Source organism: Copadichromis virginalis, linkage group LG4, assembly GCF_057382275.1.
Source record: "Copadichromis virginalis isolate Kocher_CV1m ecotype Utaka linkage group LG4, C_Virginalis_male_GT1.1, whole genome shotgun sequence".
NCBI classification, from domain to species: domain Eukaryota; kingdom Metazoa; phylum Chordata; class Actinopteri; order Cichliformes; family Cichlidae; genus Copadichromis; species Copadichromis virginalis.
This window is the reverse complement of record NC_140621.1, coordinates 25,471,532-25,492,335: the sequence shown is the minus strand read 5'-3', so window position 1 is coordinate 25,492,335 and position 20,804 is coordinate 25,471,532. Positions and strand designations below refer to the sequence as shown.

General features: G+C 36.1%; 3 protein-coding genes across 4 annotated transcripts; all 3 read right to left on the bottom strand.

Annotated features, from left to right (window-relative positions):
- Window positions 1–127: 127 nt before the first annotated feature.
- LOC146711588 (uncharacterized) lies at window positions 128–5,315 on the bottom strand. Its single transcript, XM_085454486.1, has 14 exons — window positions 4,904–5,315; window positions 4,727–4,818; window positions 4,485–4,628; window positions 4,193–4,337; window positions 3,887–4,047; window positions 3,459–3,635; window positions 3,161–3,305; window positions 2,845–3,014; window positions 2,581–2,721; window positions 2,188–2,341; window positions 1,958–2,109; window positions 1,264–1,446; window positions 937–975; window positions 128–844 (listed from the first exon to the last, which is right to left on the bottom strand). Exons 1-14 carry the CDS (start codon window positions 4,980–4,982, stop codon window positions 398–400), a joined length of 2,229 nt encoding a protein of 742 aa, XP_085310612.1. The 5' UTR covers window positions 4,983–5,315; the 3' UTR covers window positions 128–397.
- Window positions 5,316–7,348: 2,033 nt separating this feature from the next.
- Window positions 7,349–16,271, bottom strand: stxbp2 (syntaxin binding protein 2). Of its 2 annotated transcripts, none has more exons than XM_085454488.1 (19): window positions 16,174–16,271; window positions 14,226–14,275; window positions 14,065–14,146; window positions 13,835–13,911; window positions 13,640–13,715; window positions 13,427–13,530; window positions 13,063–13,211; window positions 12,875–12,959; window positions 12,175–12,305; window positions 11,945–12,052; window positions 11,768–11,825; window positions 11,593–11,658; window positions 11,108–11,188; window positions 9,590–9,731; window positions 9,359–9,465; window positions 9,169–9,267; window positions 8,988–9,073; window positions 8,147–8,304; window positions 7,349–8,047 (listed from the first exon to the last, which is right to left on the bottom strand). In XM_085454488.1, the coding sequence occupies exons 1-19, from the start codon at window positions 16,208–16,210 to the stop codon at window positions 7,968–7,970; spliced, it is 1,776 nt and encodes a 591-aa protein (XP_085310614.1). In that variant the 5' UTR covers window positions 16,211–16,271; the 3' UTR covers window positions 7,349–7,967. The 2 variants fall into 2 exon arrangements, with proteins under 2 accessions (XP_085310614.1, XP_085310613.1); XM_085454487.1 differs by having other exon boundaries at window positions 8,147–8,307; window positions 16,174–16,270.
- Window positions 16,272–17,864: 1,593 nt separating this feature from the next.
- Window positions 17,865–20,594, bottom strand: pet100 (PET100 cytochrome c oxidase chaperone). Its single transcript, XM_085454485.1, has 4 exons — window positions 20,495–20,594; window positions 20,234–20,320; window positions 20,096–20,128; window positions 17,865–18,255 (listed from the first exon to the last, which is right to left on the bottom strand). Exons 1-4 carry the CDS (start codon window positions 20,519–20,521, stop codon window positions 18,166–18,168), a joined length of 237 nt encoding a protein of 78 aa, XP_085310611.1. The 5' UTR covers window positions 20,522–20,594; the 3' UTR covers window positions 17,865–18,165.
- Between the last annotated feature and the right edge of the window lie 210 nt (window positions 20,595–20,804).

The following is a 20,804-nucleotide window of genomic DNA, read 5'->3' as shown; positions in this document are numbered from 1 at the left end:
GCTCCAATGCTAAATGCAGATGTCAAAGTTCAGAATTCAGACCAAAGGAAATGATTCCCCATTTATTGCTGTTGGGTTTTTTTTTTCATGTTTGTTTTGTTTTGGTTTTTGTCACATCTTCACAGAGTTTAACAGACCAAAGGTTTTAATTCAAGATTACAATTATAATTGACAGAAAGAATAGAATTCCTTACAGTGTATTTACATTTAGAAAATTTGCAAAACTGAAAACAATAGACACAATATGTACTGTAAATTTAGCTAGCAAAGGACTATCCTTCAAATGACCCTATAAAGCAGAATCAACATAATTTCTAATAAGAGCTTTTAGCAATACAAATACAATTTTTTTGCTACTTATTTTTTTTACATTTAAATCCCATAATTTACAAGTACATTATTTGCCATTCTTCTTCATGTCTTTCTTTACAGCGCCCTTTCCTTTTCCATGCTGTGCCTTTTCCCTCACCTTTCCAAGTTCTCCTTTCCCCTTTTGTCCTTCTTGAGCAATTCCTTTCTCCAGGTGAGTCTTTTCAGTTGGGGAGAAGGAGTTTACATCTGCACTGATGTGGCTGGTCACAAGCTTCCCCTGTTCATGTGAGCATGTAGGATGTGCTTTACCAGTCGCACCTTTGTTGGGAGATGGTGGCCTGGAGTTGTTTTTTCTGGGACTGGAATGGCTTGGAGAGCGATGCCTGAACTTAACATCTTCCTTCATAACAAGGTTTAAGTCAAAGGACAAGGGCCTGCCACATACTGGACTCAGAGGTATCACAAGGTTGTCCCCTGGGGCTCCAAGAGTTAGATAGACATCTGGAAATGCATCTGGCTCATTGGCATTCTTCTGTTCATTTTCCAGAGAAGAAAAGAGTAGTACTGAAGGCACTTCTTTTATTATGGCAGTACCTTTGGGTAATAAGTTATCTTACAACTTACCTCCTGAGGTGTGAAGCTCACAGATACACTCACTGTTACCTGTAACATGTCACAAGTCACTGAACTCAAACAGTGTTACAGAATCTCTTATCAGCTTTTTTTGTTTTGTTCTGTTTTTTCATTTACTAGGATATCAGCCTTTGTGTTTCTAATTCAGGAGGCTTTCAAAAAGGAGAATCCGTTTGTCCCATACAGAAACATATAATATTTTAGAGAATAAAAATACTGGTAAATTGTTATACTCTACTAATGTGTGTTTACATTACTTGTTATATATTTGTCTACAAACTTGAATGTACTGAAAAAATGGAAAAGTGAAGAATTTACCTTAGCTGGGAAATTAGACTTCTTCTTAAATTCTCCCTTGGGAATAAGTGAAGCAGATTTGGGTAAGGCCTCAGTGGAACCAGGCTTTCCATATGCCATTTGAGGTTGTGAGGCAGGTGTAGGACACTTTTTTGAAGTTGTAGGTGTACATTTAGCCACTGTGATCTGTGGTAGTGGAGAGACCTTACAGAACAGAAATGATGAGAGACCGTTAAACTGGCAAGTGTATTGCAGAAAAACAAATGATCAGTTGCAATTTATTAAAATATAATCAGCAGTAGAATGGTGGAAAAACACTCTTAATTGAGGTTTTTGACAGAGTGGTAACTAAATTTAGAGCCATGAAAGAAATTTTGGTCATGATTATCTAGTTACAGTACTGTAGACAAGCCAAAGGTTACGAGAGATAGCCTAAGGTCTACATAATGGTCATTTACATGGTTGGATATGATGGGTCTCTAAGTATGATAAACTGAGAGAGAGAGAGACATGGTGTCCTGCATGCACTTAACTTCTGTGGGAGTGCATAGAGTTAAAAAAAGTTTAAAAAAAAAATATAGAGTTAAAAAAAAAAAATATATATATATATATATATATATATATATATATATATATATATATATAAATAAAACCACATTTATTACACTTTTCTTAATTTTCACAGTACCAATAATTTAGATGTTGTGTAACTTACTGGGATTTCAGCTGTTGTATGTCGTTGTATGTCTACTTTTCCTTCAGAATTTCCACTTATCCCTGGCAAGGTAGGAAGTGCAACGCGCTGATCATCTAGTCGTTGCGACTGACTGGAGGTGATGATTTTGAAGAACGCCTCTGCTTCTGCACCTATAATGGAGAAATAATTATTCTTGACATTTCAGAGACAAAATACTCATATTCAAGTGCACTGTGCATTTTTCTGACCTATGGGTACTTTATTCAAAGCACTGCCATTGTGTGTAGGTGAGGAAGGTGTGCTTCTGCTGGGTTGTAAAAAGCAGCGTTGCTCTTCCATGCGTCCACTTTGTATTCGACTTATCATTTTAAGGAACTGCTCCTCCTCAGCTGCGGATATTCCCTAAATTTTTTTACAGAAAGATATGTCATAAGAAATGGGACAACTCTCAAAAAGACATAGCAAACAGAGGCTGCCATTAAGCAATCAATACAGCTATGTTATTTCTTTAAAAGACTAGATAATAAAAGTTCTAGTCAATCACTATATAGTTTTTGTGGCTTGCTTAAGAAATATAAAATTACAGGGCAGAAAAAGTATAGGTAAAACAATGTTGAGTGATATGTGGTATGAACATTGACCTGCCCACGCTGTTCAGTTTTGTCACGGTTTAATGAGGCAGACCTCCAAGGAGGTTTACCAGATGTGTGCTGAGCTGATGGGGTACCCAGATTCTGGAAGATGTGGGGTGCAGAACATCTCTGTTCATCCATCCTTGAGCCCTGTGGGTAAAAAGTTTGATTAAAGAAAAACTGATAAATCTATATGTGCAAAAACTTCGTGGATACTTAACAAAGAAACAAAAGCTGTGAATAACTTTTCGCAATGTTACATATAGGGCCAACCTGGACTTTGGAAACCAGATAACACAAGTAGCTTGCATCCGTCTCAGCAGCAGTGGGTGTTAATGTGGTACCTCCATTCTGTATTCCAGGTAGTGAAGGAAGAGACACTCTCTGGTCGTCCAGCCGTCGGCCCTGTGAGTTGGCCAGTAAGCTGAAGAAATTATCAGAATCTGGGCATTGGATGTTAGAGAAAAATAAAATACTTGTTAGCTTCATTGAGAAATGTATGCGCTGTTATATATCAACGTACAAAACAATTTAGAAAAAATATCAAATGCAAAAAAAGAAACAAAGGGAAAATTTCCTGTTTTCTGACCTTGGGGGATTTCACTTTGACTGAAATGGTGCTTAGGTGTGGACTGGGGTGTAGCATTTAGGACACATCGCTGTTCATCCATCCGGCCATGGTGGGAATTACTAATTAAGGTAAAAAGATCTTCCTGTTCAGCTGGAGTCAAGAACTAGATGGGATAATGTGAATTTTGTTAAGTGAATGAATAATACAAAAATATAACACATGCAAAAAGAAATGGGGTGATCTAAAACCTCATTGTATAGTGTCGATGCCGTTTACAATTTCTTTTGGGGGGCTAAAACTGAAAGCGCGGATATACCTGTTTTTGAGGATTTTTATCCTCACTTTTTAGTTGCTTTATGTCTGAACTGGAGCTGAAGGAGGCTGAGCGTAATGGGTTTAAACCGGATTCAGACTGATCCTTGTTTGATGAACACGGTGTCTCTGGGGGTAGGATTTGAGGTAATGAACACCTTTGATCATCCATTCTGGAGCCCTGAAAATAGATTAGGTCAGCATTTTTGATCAATACGTTGACTATAAATACATAAAATAATATGGTTATTAAACTCTTAACTAAAAAGCTACACTTGTAGTTGACAGCTGTGGAAAATCTGCCTCAAATGTTTTAATGTGGCATTCCTGTTAAAACAGACTCAAAGCAGTTAATATCATAATTTCAAGCAGTCAAGTTCCATGCAGCATTTTGATACTTTGTATTAAAAGAGAACAAAGAAAATTCCTTACTTGAACTTTAGAGACCATGTAACACAAGTAGCTTGAATCTCCCATAGCAGTGTCCTTTTCATTTTGTAAGCCTGGTAATGATGGAAGCGACACTCGCTGGTCATCGAGCCGTCGGCTCTGAGTGTCGGCCAACAGATTGAAGAACATTTCAGGATCTGTCACTGGTCAAATACAGCAAATTTTCAATATAAATATTTAATCTGTCAGAACCTGAAACAGTCAGATTCATAAAGGAAGTTTAAAATGATGAATGCAATTTATTAAAATGGCAAGAAATTATTGAATTTTCAGCCATGTTTAACATACTTGCAACAGTTGTTTTCTCTGTGTATCTGGGTGTGCAAGGAGCACTCTTGCTTGGATCCAATGAGCAGCACTGGTCCTCCATGCGTCCACGCTGTCCATAGGCAATCATCTCCATGAATTTTTGCTGTTCAGCAGATGATTCTGACTTTTTGGGTTAAAACAGCATGATAAAGCTTCAATGAATGGGGTGATGTATATGTGATAACAATTATTAAACAAGTCAACATCAACAAATCTAATTGTTACAGCTATCAGAATAACACTGTTATAACTTGTTAACACATTAACAGACCTTTATAGAATTTGAGCGTTCGCGTTGAGAAGGAATCTGTAATTGGTCAACTGGAACTGACAGATGCTTCCTGTTTCTATCTGGAGTACTCTCAGTCACTGAGATATGAGGTGCAGAGACATGATGATCATTACGTCCACTTTCCTGAGAAAACAGGTAATAATTGAGAGCTGATGTAATTTAATCATCAGTTTTACTTGTACAGTGTATCCCTCATCATATTATAGTCATAAGTCTAGTACTTGGTAATTAAATCCAGGCAACGATAAATGCGAGTTGACATATTGTCCCTGTTTATTATCTGAAGTATGGGATGATCTCTCATCTTTTGACCCTGTGGGAAGCAAGAATGAAACAATCAATAATCAGGCCAAAAAAGGGAGATGTATACTGTACTGTGGTATTTTCACTATTCCAACCTGCAGATGTCGTCTCTATTTTAGCAGGACTTAGAGTGCAACACTGTCCGTCCATTCGTCCACGCTGTGAGTAACTCATTATGTCCAGAATCTGCTCTAGTTCTGGGGATTCCTATTCAGTATAGAGATTGTTAAAATTGTTTGAACTGTCAACATTATAGTTTCTCAATATGAATAGTTTTTTCAGACCATCTTGACTCAAGGTCAAATGTGAATCTTAATGTAAAGATAATTCATCCTAATGGCTAATCTTTTTCCAATATCACAATAAAGGTTCTGTAAAGCTAACATTGAACATTAAAAACAAATTAATTATAGTGTATTACATCAATACATGTATCTATTATGAAGAACTAAAAATGATAACACACATTTTTTTAACTAATTAGAAGAATTAATATATTTCTAAAATCTAAAGAATATAGTCCTCCCTATATAATTAGAACAAGAACATAGAAATCAGTTTTGCACTGACATCTTACCAGCACAGCATCAGAGGGTTTAGATTTTGAATCCATCCCAGCAGCTGCCATCAAAAAAATAACTGAAAAAATATATATAAACCCCAAAATGAAAACTAGATGCAAGCAAAGTGTTACAAAAAACTTCTATAAAAGATGAACTATGCATAAATGAAATGATACCGAATGATGCTTCTCTCAGTGTGTACTGGATATGAAGTGGAAGAAGGGTTTTAATAGTTTAGTCCTTAGTATAAACCGATTGCCATTAAGACCTCAGCGTCTGCCCTGTTCTTCATATTGCCATCTGTAATCCCAGATGAAAACATAATCCTCAGAGGGATGATCTTTTTTTCGTGGTAGGTGCGCATGCTCTCCTTTCTGACCTAACACTTTACTTAAGGTTCATGTTTACATTTTAAAGGCCCCACTTTCACTTCACATAGAGCAAGCAAGCAGGCAGGCAGCAGATAGACAAACGGGAATCCTAGAATGGTACTATGACTGTAATCCCAAGGCAAGGGGTTACATGAGGAGCATGTGGGACCTGACAATGAAACAACTAGTAGCTCAGATTTCCAACACGCGAAAGAAGCAACTGCTATCAGAACTAGAGATTTATGTGGTATAACACAATTGATACAGGAAGGGGGAGCCAGGACTTCATCTCCACCCTCCTCAGAAATACTGTAAGCTGCCCATACCTTTAGGCCTCAGAAACTGCCAAGAAAAGACTCGCAGGTTTGGTTAAAAAAAAAAAAAATGTATACCATCAAAGGTGTACGATCCCCAGAAGGGACTAGTCCCCAGTCTACCTGCAGACCAGTAACCTGCCTCAGTACAACATGGAAGCTCCAGTCAGTCATCATAACAGCTAAAATGAAGAGGAACATGGCCCAATACATGAAATCCCAGAAAACACCAGTGTCAAAACACCAGCTACTGCTACCTAGAGCAGTATTTCGAGACCATAAAACCATACTGACCAACCTGTGCACTGTCCAGATTAAGTACAAGGAAGCCTATGACTCAATGCCCCATAGATGAATCTTAGAATGTCTAAAATATCAGATCATCAGGACCCCAAGAGCCTTCATCATGAATTTGATGGGGAATTAGCAATCAACACTAGAGAACAACACTTGCAGCCAATTCTACAAGTCACCATCAAGTGTGGAATTTCTGTTCTGCATAGGTCTGAACCCCCTCAGGCAGATCATTAACATGGATATGGATACAGACTACGGAATGGAGCAATCATCTACCATCTCTTCCACATGGATGACATCGAACTGTTTACCAGAATATATATCCAAAGCACTCTGTCAGTGCAAACTGTTCTTTGTTTCATCCTGGAATGCCATTCCAACACTCACTAACCTCACTCTCCTACTTCCTGTTGGCCACAGACCCCAAGGGTGCTGGACTTTGGGTGGGGACCTCTCATTATGAGGAGTTTTTATGAGTTGACATCAGTGACATCTATCTCATCCTGAAGCCTGCTTATTATTCCACCTGGGTATCTAATGACCGGTAAGGACTACTCTGCTACTCTGTCTTCTGGAAATTCCACCCCTTCCAGTGTGGATCACCTTTCCTCTCTTTGTGACCCTTCGATCACACTTATATAGTCAAAATGACATCCTGATATCCTTGCTGTGGATCTGGTGAGTTGGATCAGTAAATTGATGTCTCACTTATTCCTAGCATACAGATTAATGTCACCCATGTACATGTTGTTAATGATCACTCCACACCTTAATCATGTATCCGCTCTTAGTGATGAGCTGGCTTAGGGGGTTGAGGCCTATACAGAACAGCAGCAGTTTTTGAAAAAATAAAGTTAAAATTTGCCTATATGGAGAATACTAGCAAACTTTTTAGCATAATATGAACAAACTATAATTTTTTTAACAAAATGAAAATATTATGCATATTGAAGCATACTAAAAGGTCCTATAGAAAAGAAAAAAGACAAATTAAATTCAATATATATTTTTTTATTTTATTGCTCATTTCCATCAACAAATAAACAAGCACCCACTGCTCTAGCGCCCAGCAATATATTAAAGTATCTAGTAAATGTGCAACGGTCATAACACAGCAGTTCTGACATTATTACTGAGATGAATATTTCAAGAAGAGGGTTGAGGGAGAGAGTTACCAAAAAAAATAATTTTAATCTACTTTTAAATCTATATACAATATGTCCTTCAATTGTGTGCAACTACAATATACTTGAATTAAGAGATTTCTATGAGGTGAGAGCTGCTCTTTCTTTGTGACAATTTTTGGAATTTCTGACTAAATAACTAAGCAAGTCAATTACAACAAAATTAAGAATTTAAATATGAATAGAATAATGAAAATATTAATATTGTTTCATTTATTACTTAAATACAATTTCAATCACAGCAGTATACAGAACCCAACTAACAACAAAAGAGCACACTATAATAGAATAGTCACAACTGCTTTCTTACATGACTACATCTAAGATTTCACATCAGAGATGTTAGAGAAGCTAAACAGGACAACAGAAAGACATCAGTTTAAAGGAACAACCAGACTCCTACTGCAGTATTGCTGTCCCGACTTGGGGATTACGGATCAGGATTAGTATCTTTGTCCAGAGTCTTCAAGTCATTGAGGAAGCTGGTTGGAGTTAGGATGTGAGATGATCCTGTCAAGGAAAAAAACAACAACAAAAAACAACAATATTTAAATAGCAGTTCAACAGTCAGGTTCATCAGTCATAACTTCTTAATTAGCAATTGCTTACCAATCAGGACTTCCCATTTCCCATCTGTGGCTCGAGTCACTTCATAAGCACAACGCATCTCAGAGTATGACACCCCACCAATCACAAAAACAATGAGACGAGGGCCAGACCGATACTCCGTTGGAGACTTATTTTTGTGCCAGTGTCCAAAACGTGCACTGCTGTAAAAGAATTTCGAAAATGATTGAGAAACATAAAACTACTACTAAAACTACAGCTCCCTTTCAGCTATTTATTGATTTTCTGACATTTATTATTTCAAACAATAATTAATACAATTGTCATACAATGGCTCATTTTCATACCGTGTTGTCAGGAAATTGACCCTGATGAATAAGTATGAATGTGAAAATACTAACAGAAACTCCTGAGTTTTTTTGTTTGGTTGGTTGGGTTTTTTTTGTTTTGTTGGGGTTTTTTTTTTTTTTTTTTTTTGGGGGGGGGGGGGTTTATAGCCAGTCTATATTATTATCAACTTCTCCATTTTAATTCTGCATTTTGCTTAAAAAGTAGAAAAGTACCGGAACACTCCACAGATTATGAGTAAATCTAGATCTACAAGCGTGGTCAGTATTAGCACCATCATTATGATGGGAATTCCCTAGGGATTATAGAGTATTCAAAAATGACTGAAATTTACCCTTTAAACTCTACTTCACTTTGTCAAAAGCTCGGCTCTGATTCATTTAAAAGGTTTTAAGGGGATAAAAGGTTTTATTTTATAAGATTATCTGTCATTTACCCCACTTGTTGCTAAATACAAACTGTTTTGGAAAGAGATCTACCCATCTATCTATATATATTTATTTATTTCTCAGATAGAGGGAGAGCACCGCCCGACCTGACTGCAGTCTGAGTTGTGTTGATGGGTGCTGGTTCAGCGATGAATGGCCACAGCTTTTTGTCCAGTTTGTCTTCTATGGCATTCTGTGATCCAGAAACAGATGTTATAAAAGCTGTGTTGTGAGCAAAGGTGAGCAGGTCTGCCAGTGACATCTGAAACCTCACTTAGGGCTTAATACCTCCATGATGTCCTTGACAGTGGGTGTCCACCTGGAAAGCTGGTATGTGCTTTCTGTACGCTGCTTACGATCTGGCAGTGTTTTCCCAGAATTGCGACCCTGAAAAACAATGTATGTCAAATATTCAGGGTTTTTTTTTAGGTTTTATAAAATTCTCAGTTCCACAGCATGAGACTGTAGCCAAACTTACCCCAGCTATAATATTACAGCCTAGGTTCTGCAGGTTGTAAATAATGTTGCTGTCGGCCTGAATATTTGCATGCTGGATGAGCTTGGCAAGGTTCTCCTCCCCAATGCCTGAATAGACAACCAGGCAATGAAAACACTGTTTGCTATAAATAAGTAACGACAAATAAAGCTTCTCTTCAATGTAACAAGATTAGGACTTAAAAAGATTTAAAATGTTTTGAGATCTTCTTACCCTTCTTCTTGTGAAATATGAACAGCAGTATGATGCGGATTTTGTCAAAGGCATCAATGTCACTATCTAAGAGCACAGGAACAATGCTCTTCATGGCATCTTTCAGTGGTTCCCCTTCTGCATTTGCTCCCATTGCAAGGTCCTGTGGAAGAAAGCCCTAGTTTACGATCAACCTTTACTGAATATCATCAACTTAAGACAGGCAGTTAAGAGAGGTGAATGAAACCACTTTATTCCCCTTTCCCCCAACACACGTTCTCTTTCAGAGCCATGATATTGCCATAAGACTATTGCAACAAGAAAATCTCAGATTGCAAAGTAAATCTCCAGATTTGCATTTGTAATCAGGTACGTTATGTCAACATAAAGCTAAATATTGGGTACACTAGCTATATGTAGCTTTGAGATTTCCCCTTTTTTGCAATCCTCCAATAAATGGTCACTTGGAACTGTGTAACTGCCTTAAATAATTTTGCTAACCTTACATGAATTTGGACTAAACTTCATTAAAGCCAGCAGCAAAACTTTGCGAGCAACTGAAAGATTATTTTATTTGCAACATTACACACACATTTGTAATGGGCTTCCAAACAATGTAGAACAAATGACAGCTGACAGAGCTGTTGCCATTTGGATCATACTGCACATCTTAAGAGCCAAAGCATGCCCAATGGATTAAAGAGACAGCTTTCAGACATGCTGACAATCCATTAGGGCAGTTGAGCGATTTACTCATAAAAAAGGCCCCATTAACACTTGCACCTCATAATGCCACAGCCATGCATAGCTTATCATTTCTCATGTGCTTGTCACTCATCTGATACTGGACTAGATATGGCCAAACATTTCCCCTCAGGAACACAAGGCATGTCTGGCACATATAACTAAAACACTGGGGTTTGGCTCCAGTTTGGATTGTGGCTTTTTTCCCAGGTCTTGCTGGTGGAAGAACTTCTACTGTACCAAGTGGTACATCTGTGTTATTACATGCCTTTAAGCTTACAGTAAGCTCACAGATCTACGATGATTTACGCTGCTGATGTGTAGTTTAAAGCGTTTTATGAAATATTATTATTTTTTAGTTAACAAATAAAAATATCAACAGACCAGAAGCAAAGAAGCACAGGAATTACAAAGATACATTTCAGGTCACTGAATGTGATGAGTCAATGTAGTTATTCCATGTCAGGCATTTTGTTTAGACAGTCTGTGTCAGTGTATTGCATTGTGCTATTTGACCATATGTGGCAGAAATGTGACAACCTAATAGACTTTTATTGCATTATAATTAATATTTGAAAACTATTAGGTTCAATAGTCCTCAAAGATAATAATTTTGATTACATTTTTTAAGTAGACATACATGATAACAAAAGCCAAAAACTGAACTGGACTTTCAAAGTGTAATTTACCAACAAAAAAAAAAAAACAAAAACAAAAACAAAAAAAACACTATGGTGACTGCTGCAAGTCAAACATTTTATTACAAAAAATTATGTTGTGCACAAGGCTACTAACCTGCTCCACTTCACAAAGTTTATCAAGTGAGGCCTTGAATTTCTTCATACAAGCTTCAGCTAGGTGTAAGTGAGTGGAGTACTGTAAAAAAAATTACATTAAAATACATTACTAATTACTTTAACATATGGCATCATATTTTTATTAAAAAAAAAATTAAACATAATTAAGACTGACAACTCTGATATAAGAAAAAAACGTTTTCTAGGAAGTCTTGTCATAATGGTCAGATTATAACTAGAATTTGGGCCAACTAAACTTTAGCTGGCCCAGCTAATGCTTAATTGGGCAAAACAACCATGGTCTAAATTGTATCTAATTTATCATCACAAATGTATCCTAATATGCTTCAAAAACATTTCCCTATTTTTAAGTAAAGGTCTAAATAAACTGAACAGACAGCGCTTTTGGATTAGATAAATTAAAACAAACAAATAATGATAAGAAGTTACATAAGGGTTTGTTTGTTAGTTAATGTAACTCACCATGCTCAGCTCCTTCTGATACTGTGGCATCTTCTTTAACATCTGAGACAGATCTTTGATATTGGCCTGAAAAGAGAAACATTTTCCCCAAAGTTCCATCATAACACAAAAACAATACTCAGGGTCTACCGTGGACTTTTCAAACACCTGAAAAGATAATGCACATAACACTCACATTGTCAGTGCACATCCTCTTGCTCTCACAAAATGTGCGAAGAAGCTCTGTCACCTTCCTACAAGAATCAAATGAGAAAATTAGTAGACACCTAACACAGGAAAACTTTGACTGAATTACAATGACTCCACAATCAAGTTGTAGCAGTCGTAGAAATGTTACTGTGACAAAACTTACTTGGTGACATCAGCGATGTGCATGTGTCTGAGCTGAACCCAGAGTTCATCATCTTCATCCAGTAAGACGTCTTTCTCTTTTGAGTTCCCAATGCCGGTTGTCTGATAACTTTAATATCCAAAAATAAATTTAAAAAAATGTTTAAAAGTCCACAAATGGAGGGACTGGTATACCAAAGACACCACACCAAACAGACAGAGCAATATAAAAATATAAAGGTAGTCCCTTACGTATAGATGTCCTGTTTGATGTCTAGCAAATCATAAGCCATTGCTTGGAAGGTCAACTCATGAAGAACAGGTGAGACGGGATCAAACCCACGGTCAACAATGATTAGCTGTGATCGCGCCTTATCTGGACCCTAAAAATAATACAAATTAAGGATATCATCCAGTACTTTTGAAATATATGATTTAATTTAAAGATTCATTAAAAGAGACTGGCTGAAAGTACACATTAACTGTTGCAATGCCATGCAATGAAATCAATTAATTATCAATTATTATAATTTAGCATCACAGCTAGATGTAGAAAAAAGAAAAAAAAGAAATACGTACAGCATAGTATGATAAAGCACCTGACATGCATAGACGCAAAAAGGGAACAGTAATACATGCCTTTAAGACTCATCTCAGGAGCAAGGAAATGTCAGCTAAGAAAAACAGAAAAGAAGGGAAAAAAGGACAGGTCCAGCAAAGGATGAGAAAATAATCATCAGGAAATAAATCCCAGAAACCAAAGAAATATTCACAACCTGTTAAGCTGAAGAGCTGCAGAATCCCAACAGAGGTTTATTCTCTTACATGAGAAAGATGATTTAGCAGGAAAGAAAAGCAGTGTAAACATTTTGTTCACCATTTTTTTAAGATTTGAAATTACACAGCAGAGAATGTGAGAAATCGAGTGGTTGAAGACCAAAGTATTTCCTACCTCTCCCATGGTTGGGTTTTCAGCTTTGTGAGCAATGAGGCGCTGATAGACCTCTTCAGCCAGTCTAGCATTTTCCTCAGGTCCCCTAAAAACAAAGTAGAATACAACTTTAAAATCAGCATAATACATTCAGTGGGAAAAGATTTATTTGTTTAAATCTATCTCTCTTCTCATGAAGGGGCCCATACTTGCGATAACGAACTGCAGGGTACTCTTTGAGAGTGTCACACAGGGTCGCAATCTGCTCTGCCACATTTTCCATCATTTTATCTCTTGTTTCATTTGCCTTTGAACTGTAGAAGGAGTACAAGGATTTTGGGTCATCCAGTGAGAAAACCTACGGGGACAAGAGAAACTGTGAAAGGTATTGCCTGTCACAATAAACCGACAGACAATATTACTATAACTGATTGCAGCTCGGGAAAACGTTTGTCTTTTTGCCATACAATTAAATGATTAACTGTCAAATAAGTTTTGTCCAAAACCAAAAACATTTCTAATGAAATGTCCAAAGACAATTTGGACTCAATGAAATATAAGAATTTTACCCACCTGCGACTCATATGGAAGAAAAGCAACATTGATCTCTTTTAAAGTCTTGATAAATTTTGAAACTTTGGCTCTTCCAATATCAGCAAAGAGAGGATCTGGACAAGCTAAACAAGGCAAAAAAAAAAAAAAAAAAGAATTAATGTCAGTTTTAGCGTTTTACACTGAAGTCTGGAAAAAAAAATACATTTCTCATATTTATAGTTCCACTCTTACTGTCAGTGAAGAAGATGTGTGCTGCCTTGTATGTAAAGGCTGCATCTTTGAAATCATCAATGAGACCATGAACCGACTGTAATTGAAAACATATTCATCTTTAAAATATTATGCACATAGTTATCTTTAAAATATTATGCACATGAGAACAATCTTGAAGATATGGCAACATTAAAAGACGGAACTCTTTTGAACCTTTGCAGATGGGGTGATTAAATAAATGGCCTCCAAACTGGAGATGGGTTCTCTGCGTTTATTGATGTCCTCCACAACTGAAAAACAGAAAAGACAATATGATAATTTAATGTCATTTAAACGCAGAAAATGAATTAAGTTGGCACATTTTACTCTTCAACAGCTAAAGGTTTGATCTCTCATTTATTTAAAAAACTAAACTAAAAACTATGAATTATATCCATACTTACTGGTCACCCCCTCCGCCAAAATGTCAGACATCTTGCAACAAGAGGACAGAATTCTTGTGGTCATGTGATCCACAATAAGAACCTAAACAAAGGCCACACAGTGGTAATAAATTCAGTGCAACAAAAATCAAAAGAATTTCTTCTTTTGTATCTACCGTTACCTTCCATTCTCCATCCTTTTTCACACTCTTGATCACACCACTGATGATTTCTGTAGATGAAAAGATAATTTTGTGATGCAAGAACCCATAACCTCATAACAAAAACAAGCTAAAACGGGTCACAAGTGGAGTAAATTTAGCAACAATAATAATAAAAAAATACTTTATGAAACATTCATATAGTCAAAATGCTCTAGATTGTTGTTGCAGCATTCATTAGTAATTTGAGCTTTTCATGAAATGTAGCTTACTGAATAGTTTCCAAAGAATTTGTGTGACTTATAAAACAACAACAAAAGTCAAAGGTCAGCTCTACTGTCAAAAATTTAAAAAAAACAGGAACCCTTTTTAAACATATTTAACACTTGCAGTAACAAACTTGCTTGGGTGCAACTTCCTGGTCTTATATAGACAGAAGCACAATTGTTCCAATGACGTCCTAAGCACAACAGCTAAGGTGTGGTACGTGTGTTAAAACAAACAGCCAAATAGTCTCCTGCAGTGGGCCACTGTTCCCAAAAGAAGTTTTCATTGAATCACACAATAATTAACTAGGGTACAGAAGAAAGCAGTGTAGTAGGAAACATCAAAAGTTGAACTGCACCAATATGATGTCTTCACTTCCTTGTTAAACCACGATTTGAACCTGATTAAAAACATAGATTCTGCTCCCTAAGACATATGACTCACTGTTTTCATAGTAATAGCTGACATAAATAGCTTGTTATGGGAGTTCATAAAAAAAAAAAGTGTTCTTTATTCCGAGTTAGCCATCACTGTAATCACTATTTTATGATTGCTGTATAAATCCTGGTAAGGTTCCTGGTATTATGGTGGCTACTGAATATATGTGTATTATGGTTCAGGGCTTTTGAGAGAAAGAAATGGGAAAAAAAAAAAAAAAAAAAAAAAGGATTTCTTTTTTTGCACCAAGTGTGACCTTCATCACTAACTAATGATTTTCCAGGTCGCTCATACAGGGAACTGGAAAAGATTATACTTTCGAAGAGTTTTGTTAAATCTAAATAAAAAAAAAAAAAATAAAAAAAAAAAACAGTTTGCAAGGAAACTTCCTTATTGGGATTTATTGTCTCTGCTCTAAATACAATATTGAATATGAGATTTTATTTGATATTTTTGGCATACTCCAAATAGGTTAAGTCATCTTGTATGGACAACGTTTTCAGCTAATAATAGCAGATAGTAAATTACAAATCATACCGCTTTGTAATGGTATGTTTGTTTTTTATTTTTCAGACTTCTTAAAAGAAGTGAAAATGTGAGATGAAGGAACATAAGCCCAAATTTAATGCTTCTAAAGTCTAGCAGAAGCAATTAGCATATAATTACAAATAAGCATTACTAGATGAGCCTTGTGAATACGTAATGTTTTAACCCCGGCATGCGTTTTTGTTTTTTTTTTTTGTTTTTTTTTACTTTCAACGCAATGTACTACAAGTTATTGTGTAACAAAAGTTGTGACTTCCTGACGTTTTACAGCCTAAATGTCCAGGATGATTTAACAGATCACAAGCGAAGTTACTAGACTTCCCTTTCAGATTAGCTAGCCTGGGTTAGCCTATAACTTGGACTGTCACAACATTTTCAATCCCTAACGTCGCGACTTTTAACTTTCAAGTGTGGCTAATGTCACAAAACACATGAAACTTCAGCAAATTAAGCAAATACTGCTATCACTACGTGTAACACTATTATTTTATATATATGTGACTTTTTAAATGATGACATCGGTTCCTTCGGCAACGTTAGCATATATATTACGAGTGAAGCAGGAAGAGTTGGTGAACCGTCATCCACAACACGATTTTTTTTAATAAATTGAACGTCAGTTCATCAAGTTACAGCGATAAAGGTTACAATAAAGTACTTTTTTTTAACTGTAATAAACTGCTACAGTGAGATTAGATACAATAAATACGTCACTTACTTTCTCCGACTACAGCTTTCAGCCCAATCGGTGCCATCTTGACAGCAGTGTTCTAGAGAGTTGGTCACTTCCTTGTGGTCTAAGCAAAGCTTCGAAGCATTTGAAAGCTAAATACTGCCCCCTACTGTCAAATATATCACCATTACAAGAGTCTCGTGCTTTGGACTTTTTATTTGCCCCGGTCTTATGGAACAACCTTCCTGTTGCTATTCGGGCGTCTGACTCTATGCCACTGTTTAAATTACGGCTGAAGACTTATTTGTTTAATCTTGCCTTTCCACCTAGTTAACGCTTGGTGTGCGTTGGTACATTTTTATCCGTTATGCTTGTGAACTACTTTTATATCTTATGATTGTCAAGGTTTTTATAATTGATACGTGCCAGGTCCTTTCTCTTTTCCCTCCCATCTCCCTTTTCCTATTTTATTTTTGTCAAGCACCTTGGTATACCCTTGGTTTTTTAGTGTGCTTTATAAATAAAGTTTATTATTATTATTATTATTTAAGTTTTTGATTTAAATAACAAACATGTAGAAGTATCCTAGACTGCATTAATGAGTTATTTTCGCCTTAAACAACTGGACACAATGAAATTAGTAAGCCTTTCTATGGTCGTTTTGATTGGTTCAAGTGTAGGCTACATCCATATATCACCGCTTGGCTTCTGTCATTTACATCTATTATCATAAAATGAATAGCACTTACCTGCTTGTTACATCATAAAACAGAGAGCTTAAATATGGCTTCAGAAGTGAATGACAGTTGTAAAAGATAAACCGTAGTAAGAAAGAAATTCACACTCTCTCTCACCAGTGGCCCAGGAGACAGCCATGAGGGATCCAGCTGGCTGTATTGTACTGCCAAATATATTTGAGGATATGAGCTGACAAGCCAAGGGGAAAATCTGTCAGCACTTCAACACCATTGATAAAAAGTTTAGCTGTTGGCTCTCTCAGATGTAAATATTTATACTTAGAAGATTATATTTCCATTTGGTACGACTCCTTCAAAATGATTAATGATTTCAAATCTTCAGGATGTGGGAACAAGTCTCACCTCTTAAAACAAGTAGTATGAAAAGTTGGGCGGCACATTCATTCAAGGAGATATGGTTTAGTAGAGTATCAAGCCTTTACTGAAGGTGTACAAACTCTAAGTGTTGCAAATGAAGCAGTTATTAGCCATTATTAGTGTAATTTTGTTTAAAACATGTCCTACGTTTTGCATAATATGAGATGCACTTTCATATAACATCACTGTCGTTCATTCAGTAAATAAAAGCTTTTGCTTTAATAAATAAAACATTTAAAAAAAACATAATTATATGGTTTGCTAAGTATATGAATAATCAAATAATCAAGCAAATTCTTCCCCACAGTGATACATGGAAAATGCACTTACAAAATATGACATAAGTTAATCATCATTATTAAAAATACCCAACTAGCATCATTCATTCAAACAGAAAGCACATCAAGTTGTGCTAACTGGAAAACAATTGGTTTATTCTGTTAATTATTTTAGAGGAGTTTGTGGAGAACTGATTAATAGTTAGTTTTTATTTCTGTTAATCTGAAGCACCATTATCTAGAATACAATGCTGCAATACACTACAATATAAGTAATAGGACAAGGTAAAAACAATTTAGGCACTGCACCTTGCAAATAGATAATAATAAACTAGATTCAATCTGATGTGCAGCTCAGTATTTATTTTAAGGCAATGTAAAAACAACAGCTAAGAAAACAATTGTACCATTTGAAAAACCATGTGGGGAAAAAAAAAGTTGCACACAAATGAAAGCACAATAAACTTATTAGGCATAAATAATTATTACCCAGCGCATCTTTGGGAAGAGTTAATCTAGCAGAAATTTCCAACATGAAATGGGCAGACTCCAGTCCAACTTTTTTCCTTGGGCCTCAAAATCACTGCCAGACAGTTGGTATCATTGGTAAAGGGTGGAAAATCATTTTCTTCAACATGTAATTTTCAGTTCTCAGATTCTAGAGGAATATTTTTTAATAGCCGCTGCTCCTTACGAACACGCATTCGCTCTTTGAAGTCCTCCAACTCTTTTCTCTGAAAACAGATATATAGAACAACCATAATCAAATAATGTGCTGTTTAGCAGTAACTCAGCAGTCTTTATGAAAATACTGTTCTTTTTGAACAGGTCAAAGACATTGAGCTATTGACAGACAAGTCAAAATTTACAACTCCCCTATTCTTTTATGAACAGTCCATAAACATCTGGGAACTGAGGACAATAGGTATTCAAATTTTTTAGAAGACTGCTATGTTATGGGATGATATAAGATTCTAGCTGCTGAACAGTCCTGTCTGTCATATGTTTTTGGTTGATGTCGTGCCAAATGTTTTCATTAATGCACCCCTGAACCATTAGAGATAAAGGTTTTTGAACTGAGCAGTGATAAAAAGCTGGATAGCTCCTCTCCTCCTAATAACAAAGAACATTGTGTCCATGTTTTCCAAAAAAGAATTTCAAATTTCAATTTGTTCCACCACATAACAGTTTTCCACTTTGCTCAAGTTCATTTTAAATAAGGATTGACTCAGAGAAGACAGCAGTGTTTCTGGATCAAGTTGCTTCTTCTTTGCAATATAGCACTTTAACATGCAATTATGAATGGTGTGGTGAACTGTATTCATGAGCCTTTGCAGCAATTTTCATGTCAGAATCCTCCCTATTTTTAACACAGTCCCACCTCATGGCCTGGAGATCATGAGCATCCAAGACTGATTTCTGCCAATGTCCCTTGTTCACAGAGATTTCTCCAGATTCTTTGACACTTTTGGTGATATTATGTACTAAATATGACAAAGTCTTTTCAATTCTAAATTAAGGACGATTATTTCAACATTATTGATCCACAAATTTTAAATGCAGTTTTTTGAAGATTAGTGAAACTCTGCCCATCTTTACCTCCCTTTTTAAAATGTCTTTTTTTATGTTTACACACAGCACACACACACATCATGTTATTCACCTTTTGCCAATTTACCAAACTGGTTGCAAAATGTTCCTCCACCTGCTTCTTTTTATTACCACTTACCTTTTGAATTTAATGGCATGTTGCTGCCATTAAATTCAAAATAAGCTAATATTTTTCATGAAACAGTAAAACATTTCAGTTTAAATATTTGACAGTTTTCTATGTTCTACTGTAAATAAAATATGGTTTTGAAATCTGCAAATTATTCTATTCAATTTTATTTAGATTTTAAACAATGCCCAAAGTTATTTTGTTTGCTCTTCATCTAAGTCACAACTATTGATGAATACAGATTTGACTAGGAAGAGAAACACATTTCATGTCTTTATTAAACACACCGAGTCATCATTAGTCCATGCTGGAAATAAAATATTTGAATGTCTGCGCTAGAGTACATGTGTTTATGGCATTATTGAGATACTCCTCCTTATAAATAAAAGCACAAAGTCTAATTACTGACAAAGCCTTTCCCTTCTCGAGAAGGACTGGTTGGTGTGACTTGATGATAAAACCTTTCACAGGGTCCTAGAAAAAACTTTACAGATACACAAAGCTGGGAAAGACTACAAAGCATTCCTTAAGAAGAGGGTATTTGCCAGCCAATACACACTCCATACAAATTCTGGATTCCAGTTCATTCTAACAGTGGGTCTTGGTCAAAGATCACAACATACAAACCTGATAGAAGTGAAAAAACCCACAGAGGCACAGCAAAATACGCACGGACATCAATACAAGATGGGGTTTTTTCGCCACTGAGGTTCTACAAGTTACTAAATTCAACAATTAACGTCGTTTTTTCCAGCCTGCACTGTGAGTGATTCCTAAAGGTACTCAATGCAGATAAGAAAAATACAACCCTTGATTTGTGTTGATCGCAACTAACTTGTGTGCATTTTTCTTACCTGCGATTCCTCGTCGGGGGGGAAGATTTCCCTCTGTATACCACAAAAATAGACAACATGGCACAGAGAAAGATGCAAAAATTGTTACTACAAGAATAATTATCTAGAGAAGACCGATACATAAAATTAATTTCTAACCTTTCTCTTCACTATATACTCTTCAAAGTACTCTGCTTGATTTGAGATCCAAAACATGGTCACAGGAAAGGAGAGATACAGCATCATCTGTGCAAAACAAATTACACGCATCGGTTTTTAACATAGAGTAGAAAACTGTACCTCTGCTAGCATAATGAAAATGGCTAACTAGAGCGAAAACTAAACCCTAGAAAGTCGAAAGGTCTCAGAATGTAGGGAAAATATACATGTCCACGGCCTTAGTATAAAATAAATACTTACTCGAAATACCTCTATTTTAACACCCATTTTCACAGTGAACAAGCAACCTTATCCAAACTCCTACTATAAGAAAAGACCTTCAAACTACTTCCGGGTTACGTCTAGCGCAAGAAAACTATGGCGCATGCGTTGGTGGTTGTGAGAAAAGATTTTTAATAGATAAAAATTGAATGTGTCACTAAATCTGCTGCAATATACTACACAGTACACATTTTGGCTCCTCGATCAAATCAAATTTGTTTCAGACAAACACTTTTACATCGCACTAATGTTTGGATTATGGCATTATAAACCGAGGTTGTCCACAGAG

Bases quoted from the DNA above. Each gene is read 5' to 3' on its own strand.
- stxbp2 (XM_085454487.1), bottom strand. From the start codon at position 16,210: ATGGCACCGATTGGGCTGAAAGCTGTAGTCGGAGAAA. The intron at 13,531-13,639 runs GTAAGAGTGGAA...TGCCTTGTTTAG, and splicing joins ACACATCTTCTTCACTGACA to CTTGTCCAGATCCTCTCTTT. The intron at 8,048-8,146 runs GTAAGCAATTGC...TTTCCTTGACAG, and splicing joins GAAATGGGAAGTCCTGATTG to GATCATCTCACATCCTAACT.
- pet100 (XM_085454485.1), bottom strand. From the start codon at position 20,521: ATGGGTGTTAAAATAGAGGTATTTCGA. The intron at 20,321-20,494 runs GTAAGTATTTAT...TGTTTTGCACAG, and splicing joins TTAAAATAGAGGTATTTCGA to ATGATGCTGTATCTCTCCTT. The intron at 20,129-20,233 runs GTTAGAAATTAA...TGTGGTATACAG, and splicing joins AGTATATAGTGAAGAGAAAG to AGGGAAATCTTCCCCCCCGA.
- LOC146711588 (XM_085454486.1), bottom strand. From the start codon at position 4,982: ATGAGTTACTCACAGCGTGGACGAATGGACGGACAGTGTTGCACTCTA. The intron at 2,722-2,844 runs GTTGGCCCTATA...TTTTACCCACAG, and splicing joins ATCTGGTTTCCAAAGTCCAG to GGCTCAAGGATGGATGAACA. The intron at 845-936 runs GTAAGTTGTAAG...GAAAATGAACAG, and splicing joins TGAGCTTCACACCTCAGGAG to AAGAATGCCAATGAGCCAGA.